The sequence below is a fragment of the Nansenia antarctica genome (genome assembly GCF_963989245.1).
Source record: "Nansenia antarctica genome assembly, chromosome: 7".
NCBI classification, from domain to species: domain Eukaryota; kingdom Metazoa; phylum Chordata; class Actinopteri; order Argentiniformes; family Microstomatidae; genus Nansenia; species Nansenia antarctica.
In genome coordinates this window covers 58,528,720-58,542,099 of record NC_137677.1, presented here as the reverse complement: position 1 = coordinate 58,542,099, position 13,380 = coordinate 58,528,720, and the positions used below count along the sequence as shown (strand labels likewise).

The window sequence follows — 13,380 nt, the reverse complement described above, 5'->3', positions numbered from 1 at the left end:
CTGAAAATACTTTGAGGGCGGATATCTCGGCTTGGTAATTTTGGGGGTATCAACATTCAAATATGCATGACTTCTTCAACTTGTTTCAGTTTTCAATGTATGACACATCATTAGAAAGCTTACAATCTGCCCTTTCATAATCTGGAAAAACTGAAAAATGATGTTGCCAGACTTGCAGACTTTTTAACCAGATCCAGTCACATATACCGGTACACTGTGTCATGTTGTGGAATCATTCTGGAAATACACATACACAATATGTTGTGTTACCATGGCAAACAATGGCAATAGAAGTTTTACATTTTTAGAATTATTAAATTATAGAAGTTGAATTGCACTTGCACAATGGCTATACACTTCTCATATTATGAGGAAGCAAAATATATTTGCATTGTACAGTTGGCTCTCAGAGGTGCTGGTCTGGTTCGGTTCGTTGAATTATAGAAGTTGAATTGTACTTGCACAATGGCTATAGACTTCTCATATTATGAGGAAGCTAAATATATTTGCATTGTACAGTTGGCTCTCAGAGGTGCTGGTCTGGTTCGGTTCGTTGCCATGCAGGAACACTAAACACCTTCTCTTTCTCCATTTAAATGCAAACAAGGAATTGCTCATATTTATTCTCTCTCTCCCTCTCTCTTTTCCAGTCATTCAACGTTGCTGGATCAGAGTCACGTATTCTCCCCGAGCCACGGAATGTTACATTTACAATGACGTCAACGGAACACCAACTTGGAACTTTGATGTTATGTTACACAGTTCCAACCGTATGGATATAGATAACAATACACTTCAGTTCCTACCCTTGTGGATATAGATAACCAAACACTTCACTCCGTGGCCCTCATCACTGTCTAGTACCAAACACAGAGAAGTGTGTAGTTCCAGAACCAAACACAGTAAACCGTGTTATTTTACTCTTAGCATCTTAACCCTGGATTATAGTTTCTGCTGGCCCATAGACACATTTAAGGGTAAGAAACCATTTGACTAGAAAGTCTAAAATAGTGAACTATCCCTTTTAAATGGCATGTAGAGTACGACTGATTAATAAACTATTGCCGCCCCTACTTAGCGCCACGCTGGTATTCATGCTGATATATATACTACTCCTGCTGGGCCCGGTGCATGTGGACTATAGCTGGCTGGAGTACTCTGTCACTGACGGCAACCCCGGGGAGGACTTGTGCGACTGTGACGGTATCCTTAAGGGGGAGCCGGAGGCCGTGGGGAGGGCCAAGCTCCTGACACTCACCCCCAGCTTCCTCAACAAGTCGCGGATCCCAGACGAGCGCTACCTGGAGCTGGCACTCGACTGCAAGGTATTCCGATCCACCAGGAAGTACCTGGATTTCCCCCTCAGCCCGGAGGAAGAGGCCTTCCCCATAGCCTTCTCCATCGTCGTCCACCACAAGGTCCACAACTTTGAGCGGCTCCTGAGGGCCATCTACGCCCCTCAGAACTACTACTGCGTCCACGTTGACCGCAGCACCCCACCCCACATCTACGCCGCTTTTATGGCTGTGATTTCCTGTTTTGACAATGTGTTCCTCACCAGCAAGCCCGTGGGGGTGGTCTACGCTGGGTGGAGCCGCGTCCAGGCCGACATCAACTGCATGAGCGACCTCTACAAGGCTGGCGCCGACTGGCAGTACTTCATCAACCTCTGTGGCCAGGACTTCCCCCTCAAGACCAACCTGGAGATGGTCCAAGCTCTGAAGGGGCTGGCGGGGGGAAACAGCCTGGAGTCAGAGGCCATGCCCAGCAATAAGCACTGGCGTTGGAAGAGGGTCAGCCGGGTGGTGAACGGACAAATACAGGCAACGGGGGAAATCAAGGACCCTCCCCCTGACGGCCTACCTATCCTCTCGGGCGGGGCCTACATGGTGGTGAGCCGAGGCTTCGTGCGGAGCGTGCTGGAGGACGACAAGGTGCTAGAGCTGATCCGGTGGTCCAACAACACCTACAGTCCTGATGAGTTCTTGTGGGCGACCATACAGAGGATGCCCGGGGTGCCCGGCTCGTTGCGGGCCAACCCCAAATACGATATGTCTGACCTGCACTCCATCGCAAGGCTGGTGAAGTGGGAGGGTCACGAGGGGGAGGACGTACGCACAGCGGTGTACCCTCCGTGCAAAGGCAGACATGTCAGGAACATTTGTGTGTATGGGGCGGGCGATCTGGAGTGGATACTGCAGCATCATCACCTGTTTGCCAACAAGTTTGACGTGGACATGGACCCGATCACCACGCGTTGTCTAGAGAAGTACCTCAGACACAAGGCTATAGAAAATATTCTAATCTAATCAAAGCGACTCATATTACACATGGGATCAACCGATTCCCATAAAATGGACTCACTAGACTTGAGACGTGATTTTATGGAATTTTTCAATAGACTTGACAAGCTTAAGATTGAAACTGAATGGCCTATAGCGCAGGATTCTGCAGACTCGACACAGTCAACTACATTTGTCACCATTCAACCAGATGATGATTAGGTAATAGGTAATGCTGCCTACATGCTGTTATACAGTACATGCCTAATCTGAACCAGCTCACCCGACCACCCCAATCGGTAATGTGTATTGTCTATGTTCATGTCTAAAAAATCAATAAAAATAATGAAGAAAGAAAGAAACTACATTTGTCACACTGGATAAGCTCCAGGTCTCCCCGCGGCCCCGCAACTCATCACAGCCTACGATGGATGGCCCTCCAAACTCATCACAGTGGGCTAAACTGAGCACTGCAGGTGACCTCTCACTCTCCACGCAGTCCTGCGACTCAACACAGAAGGACACAACCCCACGATCGCCAGGTTCTCCATTAACAGCCCCAAATAGGGCTGACATTACAACCATGTCAAAATGTAACACAATTGACTACAAGACTCTAGATAAAATCATGTCACGTCTTAAACCATCCACCTGTGCCCTTGATATCCTGCCAACAAGTTTTTAAAAAACCATAGTTAGCTGCGTGGCAGGCGAACTAATACAAATAATAAACACTTCCCTTTCATCAGGAATTTTACCTGAAATCCTGAAAACTGCAGTTATCAAGCCTTTACTAAAAAAGAACAGCCTAGACCCATTTGTACTAAACAATTACAGACTCCGAAAAATAATTTAAATAGTTTCGCACGATCAACTTATTTTACCCAAAATGATCTCTTCGATGATTTTCAATCAAGCTTTCGCCCCCTACATAGCACTGAAACAGCCCTTATTAATAAGGTCCTTACTGTAATGACATTTGTGTAAACACTGATTCCAGAAAAGTCTCAGTCTTGGTACTACTAGACTTTAGGGGGGTGCGGCTGTGGCGCAGGAGGTAGAGCTGGCATCTAATGATCGCAAAGTTGGCAGATTGGGGAGCCCTCCCAAATTTCCTTGTTTGGTACCTGTACTATATCAATGACAATAAAGACCATTCATTCATTCATTCATTCATTCATTCAGATCGGCGGTTCGAGCCCCGGCTGGCCGCATGTCGAAGTGTCCTTGGGCAAGACACAAGACAACCCCAAATTGATCCCAAAGAGTGGGCCGGCATGCCTTGCATGGTAGCTTGTCGCCTTTGGTGTGTGAATGTGTGAATGGGTGAACAAGAGCCCATTGTAAAGCGCTTTGGAATAAGGCGCTATATACAGTAAATCAGTCCATTTACCTTAGTGCTGCCTTTGACACTGTAAGGCAAGGCAAGTTTATTTGTATAGCACATTTCATACAACAGGGGCTTTACATACATTATTTAAAAATACAGCAAGAGGAGCATAGTAAGAAAATAAAAATGTCAATGAATAAAAGCAAATATAGGAAGTATGGCACTCAACATCGACAATCTCTGTAATTGCATTAAACAAATAAACGCCTCCAACTAAACAAGGACAAAATGGAGAAATTTCTATTTGGTGCACCTGACAAAAGATTGAAAGTCAGCACAAAACTTGATTCTCTCTAAAAAAACAGGTCAGAAATATTGGTGCAATTCTAATTCTAAATAATATCATCAAAAGTCTCTGCCAAACCTTTGTGCGGAAACTGTTATTATAAATCTATCTACAATGTATAGTTGATTCACTTACTTTAGAAAATGTACTTATTGTAAGTCCTTCTGCATAAGAGCATCTACCAAATTACTAAAATGTCAAATGTAAATGGGTGTGGACTGCCACTCACTAATTGACAAAGAATTCTGAAACATTCACCACCTAGAGTTCCTATTTATTTTTTTGTGGTATTTACCTAGCAACAATACTTTGATTGGCTACAAAATGAAGCATCATATTTTTTTTCTTTGGGTGAATAGTCACCCATGTCACACTAGAATGTTGACAGTTTGGGCCTCGGCACTAAATGATTAATCAAAGTTTGTCTGTGGACTCCCAACGTAGTTTGGCATCTAAATATAATATATATGGACTTGTTCAGAAGATCTAATTATTATTTATTTATTTTTATTTAATTATTTCTCATACTTTAACTAACCCTTTAATTAATGGCTTGCTTTACCAAGTAGAGTACCAAAGTGAAATTGAAGACTTTGAATGGTTCTGTACAGCCCATTATTCTGGGGCAATGCCATTTCATAATAATAATAATTAGGATATAAGAACAATTACAAACCCTTCTGGGGCAATATTATACAAAATGTCACATGTTTATGATTGATATTAAGATTTTCTCTTATTTTTTGCTGAAATTAACATTTACATGTTTAGCCAGTCGAAATCAAAGGCTAAACATGAGTTTTACTACCACTGTACTCGGCAACACTTCAACTGAGTTTCGACCATGAAGGATGTCATACAAAGACTTATTGGCACTTTTAGCTGTGTTCCAACAGTTAAAAGTGGTACCTCTAGTTTGCATAAGGAAAACATAATAGACTGTACACAAAATATGATATGTCATATGAACTATTATGTGCCAATAATTGTTTGTATGACATCCCTCATGGCTATCCATAGCCTCCACTGGAGAGATGCATAAGGAATGAGCTTGTCCTCTGAGTTCTGCCATAGTCATGCATAATTCATTGTTAATAATTGTTGTTTCATTCAGATCTACACTAATAACAATTTATTTCGATCAATTTCACTAATAACTAGAAAATGAAGTTCCAGAAGAGACTTTGTGGGCTTGAAAAGTCTTATTTTGCTAGTGGAAATGGTTTTTAAAAAAAAAAGAAAAAAAAAAGAATTGGTAGATAGATCTGCTGTAATTTGTCATTTGAAGCAGTAGTGACTGGTGAAACTAGCTTAAGGCTTACGGCTTAAGCAAGAATTCCTCAGACATGGTGTTGTGTCATCCCTGACAGCTATATCAGGGATCTATGTACTAAAATCATTCCTGTTTTACTGGTATGACACCCTGACTGGTATGATGGGTTGGGTCCACATTCATGGAAGATAACACATTTACATTCCAACTATTGTACAGGCACTTGGTGACTTGCCCCTGGCACTGCGCCATGTATCAGTACTACAGTTCTATGTATCAGTACTACAGTTCTATGTATCAGTACTACAGTTCTATGTATCAGTACTACAGTTCTATGTATCAGTACTACAGTTCTATGTATCAGTACTACAGTTCCCTCCAGACATATTGGAAAGAGGAAGCATTTTTTTCTCCTTTTAGCTCTATACTCCAACATAGATTCTCAGTTTTTTCTCCTAGGTGATAACAGTTAGCCTTTTACCCAAAACAATGAAAACATTAATCAGTAGTGAAGCAGTAGTGAAGCAGTAGTGACTGGTGAAAGGAAGAAAGGATGATGCTAGGTAGTTAAAAGGTTATCTACACACTATATGGACGAAAGTCCAAAACCATGGGCAGTTTTGCCATAAAATATGGAACATGGGATACAAGCCATTTAGAAAAGAAAGTCCATGTGACAGTCCAACTGTGACATCATTAGAAAGCCCAAGGTGTGCTCTGTACAGGACAATAGGACTCAAATAGATTGCATAAATTATGCTTGACTTAGAGATCTCAGAAAAATGAATTGCTGGGTCTCAGGAGGAGATAGCAACCCCGAAGGGATCTTTTTCCCTACGAGATCTGAGTTATCTTAGGCTATCTATCCACAAACCTTCACTCACAATGTCTTTATCAGGTTCCACGAGGAAAGAGACAGAATCAGTCTCTCTTTCGTAGCGCCGTCGGGCCACCTCCTCCAAGCTAAACAGACAAGGACACGGTTGCTCTTATTTCGAAGAAATCCTCATTTCCATGAATGTACATTGACCGGAAGTAGATCCAGGGTTCCACTATTGGAGCTCAGAGAAAAACAGATGATGCTCTACAATGATGCTGCGATGGCTCTTGCCATTATTATGTCATTTGCCTCTAGTTGAAGATGGCGCCTATCATTACGAGGATATGTCTTCACTTCTGTGAACACTTCTTCTCTGTCATTACTAAATATCAGTTTAATTTGCTCTGAAATGTTAACATAGTGGTGGAGCTAAGTGGCACAGCACCCCTCTTAAATTCTTTGGGGATAATCATGCAATGTCCAGTCATTAAAATTAAAATTAAATTTTGAAAAAGTGTAGCTACAATGCTCCACATTGACAGCTCTCTCATGCCTGCACAAATGATGTGAGGGAAAACACCTGCCTTACCAGAAACACCTGTCAAGCCAATTGTCCCATTACTTTTGGGTAGTGGGTGGGTACCCTACAATAGGGGGACTAAAATAAACAGTCTTGGAATTTCTGAATGGTTAAAGCAATATGTACACGCACACTATCAAATACAAGCTGATAATCTGTACTTTAACCTATATTTGTTGTAATGTTGATTGTGTGCGGACCCCAGGAAGATTAGCAAACTGCTACGGCATAAGCTAATGGGGAATCCTTTAAATAAACAAACAAACAAATCAACCAAAACCTCAAAGCAATTGTTTGATTTAAAAATCCAAACTTTTGGAGTGTAGAGCCAAAAGACTATCCCACTTGAATAAGTGATCTGCAGTTCTTACGTTTCACTATCTAACTTTGCAACAGGGAAAATACCTGTGCGACTCTCATATTAATTCTGATCCAATATTTGTGGTGAAACAGTTGCACGCAGTCTTCTGCCAAGGCAGACCACAGAGAGAAGATTGAGGAATGCTTCCTGAGCAACGACTCCAGGCGGGTGTGGCAGGGGTTCAGCACATGACAAACTTCCAGAGCCAACAGGCTCACAGCCACGGAGGACGACCCCCTGCTGGCGGAAAAGCTGAACTCCTTCTACGCCCGGTTCGACGAGGGGCGAACGGAGGTAGCCACAACACAAACACCACTCTCTCCAGCTCTCAGCAGCCTCACCCTCACAGAGCATGAAGTGAGACGCGTGCTGAAGGCGGTGGACCCCAGAAAAGCCTCAGGGCCGGATGGCGTCCTGGGACGGGTGCTGAGGGACTGCGCCGACCAGCTGGCCGGGGTTTTCACCAACATCTTCAACCAGTCCCTGTCCCAGGCCACCATCCCACCCTGCCTGAAAACCTCAACAATCATCCCAGTCCCGAAGAAAAGCACGGTGAGCTGCCTAAACGACTACCGCCCGGTGGCACTCACACCAATCATCATGAAGTGCTTCGAGAAACTGGTCCGGGCCCACATAGTCACACGCCTCCTGCCCAACCTGGATCCATACCAGTTCGCCTACAGAGCCCACAGGTCCACAAAGGACGCCATCGCGACGACTCTCCACTCCACTCTATCCCACCTGGAGAGGGGGAACAGCTACGCGAGACTGCTCTTTGTGGACTTCAGCTCTGCCTTCAACACCATCCTTCCAGACAGGCTAGTGACCAAACTACTAGACCTGGGACTATCACACTCCATCTGTGCATGGATCAAGGACTTCCTGTCTGACCGCCCCCAGAGGGTGCGGGTGGGCTCCCACACCTCCACAGCCCTCAGACTCAGCACCGGGTCCCCCCAGGGCTGCGTGCTAAGCCCCATCCTCTACAACCTCTACACCTACAACTTCACCCCCGTCCACCCCAGCAACTCCATCATAAAGTTTGCAGACGACACCACCGTGGTGGGCTGCATCTCGGGGGGGGACGAGGCGGCGTACAGGGATGAGGTGGAGCAGCTGGGCAAGCTGTGCAAGGTTAACAACCTGCTTCTGAACCAGTCAAAGACCCAAGAAATCATCGTGGACTTCAGGAGGAAAAAATCTGAGGTCCAGCCCCTGCTCGTCGATGGAGGGAGCGTGGAGAGAGTCTCAACCCTCCGATTCCTGGGGGTGCACATACAGGATGACCTGTCCTGGAAGACCAACACAGCAGCCATCATCAAGAAGGCACAACAGCGGCTCTACTTCCTGAGAGTCCTCAGGAAATACCACCTCAAACAGGAGCTGCTTGTGACCTTCTACCGCTGCAGAGTGGAGAGCATCCTCACCTACTGCCTCTGCGTGTGGTTCTCCAGCTGCACAGCCGCAGAGAGCAAAGCGCTACAGAGAGTCGTGAGATCGGCCCAGAAGATCATCGGCGCCCCCCTCCCCTCTCTGGAAGAGCTGTACAACACACGCTGCCTCAGGAAGGCCTCCAAGATCTCCAGAGACCCATCCCACCCTGGGAACGAACACTTTGTTCGGCTGTCCTCGGGCAGGCGGTTCAGGACCATGTCCGCAAGGACAAATAGACTGAAGCTCAGCTTCTACCCTAGGGCCATTCAGGCCCTGAACACAGCAAAAACCTAGGTTCTAGGCCCTGGACAATCTAGACAATTTGATGGCAGCTACTAGATTGTAATCAAGTGCAATACTGAAACACAACTGTGAACATGTCAAACCTGCAAACTGCGACACTTTAAATGAATGTGCAATAACACTATGTGCAATATGACAACCCTCGGGTACATAAGGTTCAGAGATAGGAAATGTTAGGATATTTATAGCATAGCATAGAGTACAGCACAGTGTTTTATTTGTATAGTATAGTATAGTGGATAGTGTATATAGCCTTTATTTATGTAAACCAGCTCTTTTTCCCTTCTTGTTTTTAGTATTTTTTTCCTAGCACCAGGGGAGCCCCCCCTCCCAAATGTCGTTGTTTGGTACCTGTACTATATCAATGACAATAAAGACCATTCATTCATTCATTCATTCTGTAAATGTGCAGCACTCTGAATAGGCCTACATTAGCGTGGATTAAGGTTTGGGCTTCAGGTCGGGGTGCGGTTCAGTTGTGAAGACATTGGACAACAAAATGTTGATAGCCCAGGGCTACACAATGGCTTAATGGCTGCTTGGCTGCCAGCTACTTTGCCTCTCGGGCTAGCTGCTACCAAAGAGATGCCAATTGTCTGCCTTTTTAAAAGAAATGTAATGCACTCCAACCATTGACCAGAAGAGGGAGCCATCGTCATGTAAACGCTATGCACTCTCAAAACAAACCATTCCTCTTCCCATTATTACTATTATCATTAGTAAGAGGACAGACACATTATGTTTGGGTATAAGTTGCAATTATACATAAGCACTTTACTCACTCTCATATACTCATATATATATATATATATATATATATATATATATATATATATATATATATATATATATATATATATAGCTGTATTGTATATATAGCTATATTTGTCATTTGCAGGATTTGATCCTTGCCGACTTGTTAACTCTTTCACCAGCCTCTGTCACACACATATACAAATCTCAATGCTTCTGCTGCTCTGGTTAAATAATATAAATAAATACTTAATAATGAACCATTGTCCAATACCCTTCTAAGATGATGAGTGTGTGTGTGTGGGGGGACGACGACGACGACTGAAGGACAACACAAGAAGACAGTTGAAGTATCCATCCCTCTTCATGTCAACAACACACACCTGACCATCATGGCTTATTATTACAGCGATAGGATTTGGTCATTTCTGACATACGGAGCAAACTTGCAACTGACCACCCCCCCCATGGACCAAAAACATATTCCCTCAGATAGCATGCCACACACACACACACACACACACACACACACACACACACTCACACACCCACACACATCCCCTTGGCCTAGCAGGCTGTGTTTAACCCAACATGTCTGGAGCTGCTGGAGCACATTCCTGTGCCTGTGTCTACGTGTGTGTGTGTGTACGTGTGTGTGTGTGTGTGTGTGTGTGTACGTGTGTGTGTGTGTGTGTGTGTGTGTGTGTGTGTGTGTGTGTGTGTGTGCGTGTGTGTGTGTGTGTGTGTGTGTGCGTGCGTGCGTTTGTGTGGGACTCCTGCTGCTTCTGTAATTGGAACCTCTTCTGCCTCCGGCTCTGTTTAATGGGCAGAACACACAGGAGACGTACTTCTGAACTCAGACACACAGGAGGAGACGGGCGTCCTCACAGTAAATAAGACAGATGGAGGCCTTTATATAAGCGTACAGCACATAGTAATGTGTGTTATTGACACTGCATGTATGTACAGTACAGAACAGCTCTGTTTGCCTCTAGGTGAGAAGGGCATGGCAACGATCACCTGTTGTTACTAATATTCAGGTCATATTCAGCTATACATTGAAGAGGGGGGTGGGGAGGGCGTCATGTGACTACTGCACATGTGTTTTCAGGCTCTTACATCACAATCCATCCAAGAGACAGACCATCCAAGACGCCTGATCATGATCAAGGGCAAAAGAGCAACTCTAGGATTGTGTGTGTGTGTGTGTTATCTCCGTCAACTTCGTCCCAGTAGCGGAACGCTTCAGAAAACCTGTTTGGGTTCTATGTAGAACTCCTTTTAGAACTCTCTGTGGAAAGGGTTCAACATGGAACCCGAAGGGATGAAGCTCATACCGTTTACAGACGGTAAATTCACTGGCTCACTCACTCACTCACTCACTGGTGTCTAGATAAGGAGCCACCAGAAGAGGTGTCTTGGCTGTTCGCTCTGTCAGTCCCCAAGTTTAAGGTTGATTTCTGTCAGTGCTGAGAGTAGCTAGTGTCTGTCAACACCGCCACGTGCTGCTGTGTGCCTCAGTCTTCCCCCAAGGCCTGTTGCTTCTTGCACTGCTAGGCTTTATCAGTCGCCACCACCACCACACTGTCAGTTCTCCATTACACATTCTCCTAAGGAGTATGTCACTATGCCTCTCTCACAGACATAGTCATATTCTCACTTATTTCATGCCTAAACTTGGCACTATAGTGATATCTAACGAGAGCTAGGGCATCAAATTGACATTTGAGGCGGTGGAGTGGTTCTTCTCTCTGTGTGTGTGTGTGCGTGTGTGTGTGTGTGTGTGTGTGTGTGTGTGTGTGTGTGTGTGTGTTGTAACCATAGGATATAATTGTTGCTAAGGGCCTACAGTTTAGTTGCAGGCTGAAGGCCTACGGTTTAGTTGCAGGCTTCCAAGGACATGATGTAAGAAACTGTCAAAGAGGTGGAAATTATTGCTACTATGTCATTTACTGTCATGATATCCCACACAAAAGTAATTGCATGTCCCAGATCCATGTGCAACAGGACAAAATAAACAGAGCAGAGAATGATTCAGCGTAACCTCGTCATATTTCCAAAAATATCAAGTGACTTACCTAATGCAGTGTACTGTGTATGATTACTATTATTTGTTTTATTTTTGGTGTATGATAGTCTTGCTCTTATCCATGTACTAGCTAGTACCTTCTTGATTTAAAAATGTTTTAGCTAAAGGTTTTCTTTTAATATGTATTTTTAGGGCAATTCTGCTTTATTGCGATAGAGACAGTAGGAATTGACAGGAAGGATGAGTCAGAAGAGAGGAGGGATGACATGCAGGATAGGTCGATGGCCGGAATCAAACCAGGGACCCTGCAATTACGTGGCACGCCCCTTTAGTGAACTAGGCCACCCACGCGCCCAGCTAAATGTTTTCTATACTATGTAAGAAAAACATCAGTGAGTGGACATGAGACAAATAGGCAGTAGAAATAGTAGCTTAAATGTGCTGTGTACTTTCAAGATGTTTTACTCAGTAGCAACACATTAATGTTATTAAAGGTTGAATCAAGCATAGATACGGATACAGTACTATCACGCCAGAGAGCAGTGTTGGTATTGATACAGTTGATACCAGCAAACCATATCTGTATAGAAAATACTGGATGCTCTCATGTTTCAATGAAACCCAAGAGGAATACAGACCGACCGAGGTCAACTATGAGGTCAACTAGGTGGAGGAGATTGGTTTATTTAGAATGGTGATGTCAGATGTGCTTAATTAAATCTAAAAGATAAAGAAAAGGGGTCTCCAGCCCTAACCCTAGCTCCAGCCCCAACCCTAGCTCCAGCCCTAACCCTAGCTCCAGCCCTAAGCCTAGCTCCAGGCCTAACCCTAGCTCCAGCCTTAACCCTAGCTCCAGCCCTAACCCTAGCTCCAGCCCTAACCCTAGCTCCAGCCCTAACCCTAGCTCCAGCCCTAACACTAGCTCCAGGCCTAACCCTAGTGAATAAACATTGTACATGATCAAGGTGAGGCAGCTGGTGTGACTAGCGGGAAAAGGAATGTCATGAATGTAGGAAGTTACTCACCACTGCGCCTCTCTGTGCGAACTCTGCACCTCCATCATTTTCAACAGATAATATTCTTACTTAGTCATCATCACTGAGCCCCAACATTCTCCACACACACACACACACACACACACACACACACACACACACACACACACACACACACACACACACACACACCTCATCACCTCCAACTCACTGTAAGAACTAGAAGGCTAAACATGTGAACCGTGAGCAATGTACAATTACCATTCATATTTCATAGGGTGGAGGGGCGGGGGGGGGGGGGGGGGAGGAGCTGTGGGAGATTGTTTGTGCCACTCCAACAGCTTGGCGTTAGGTTTAGAGTGTTTCATTCATGTCCAGGGAGAGTCTCTCAGGGAGGGGCATACACCCTCTATCACCTCACCCTCAGACAGGAACTGACATCGATGTCCTGACATGGGGTGGGACGAATGCCTCTAACCTTGTCCTCCTCTGCTAAGGATGTGATAGCCAACGGGAAGCTGGAATGAGGTTTGTTTGTGAGTTCCTCTTCATAAGACCATTGGATCCTTTCTATCTAATTAGCGACAATATTGGCTCTCTCTAGCGCCGCGAAAATGTGGTGGTGGAGGTCAGTGGGCAGCTGGAATACATTTTGTTTGTGTGTTCTTCATTATCAATGGCCACTGCATAATTTCTAGTCTAGTTTCTTGAAGAGGAGGCACTTTTTATGCTTGTAACGCACCGCCTTCTCTTCGATCGACTGTCTTTCTCTTAGCACTGCACTTTTGAAGCCGGTTATCTTTTGATGTCAAATTGCCTTCCATCCACTCCCAAAAACCAGCCATAACCTCTGGATCATGCACCTGAAAGCTTC

At 44.7% G+C, this 13,380-nt stretch overlaps 1 protein-coding gene across 1 annotated transcript; it reads left to right on the top strand.

Annotated features, from left to right (window-relative positions):
- Positions 1 to 1,094: 1,094 nt before the first annotated feature.
- LOC308162819 (beta-1,3-galactosyl-O-glycosyl-glycoprotein beta-1,6-N-acetylglucosaminyltransferase-like) lies at positions 1,095 to 2,309 on the top strand (the record flags this gene model as incomplete). Its single annotated transcript, XM_080536959.1, has 1 exon — positions 1,095 to 2,309. The coding sequence occupies one exon, from the start codon at positions 1,095 to 1,097 to the stop codon at positions 2,307 to 2,309; it is 1,215 nt and encodes a 404-aa protein (XP_080393085.1).
- Positions 2,310 to 13,380: the final 11,071 nt, after the last annotated feature.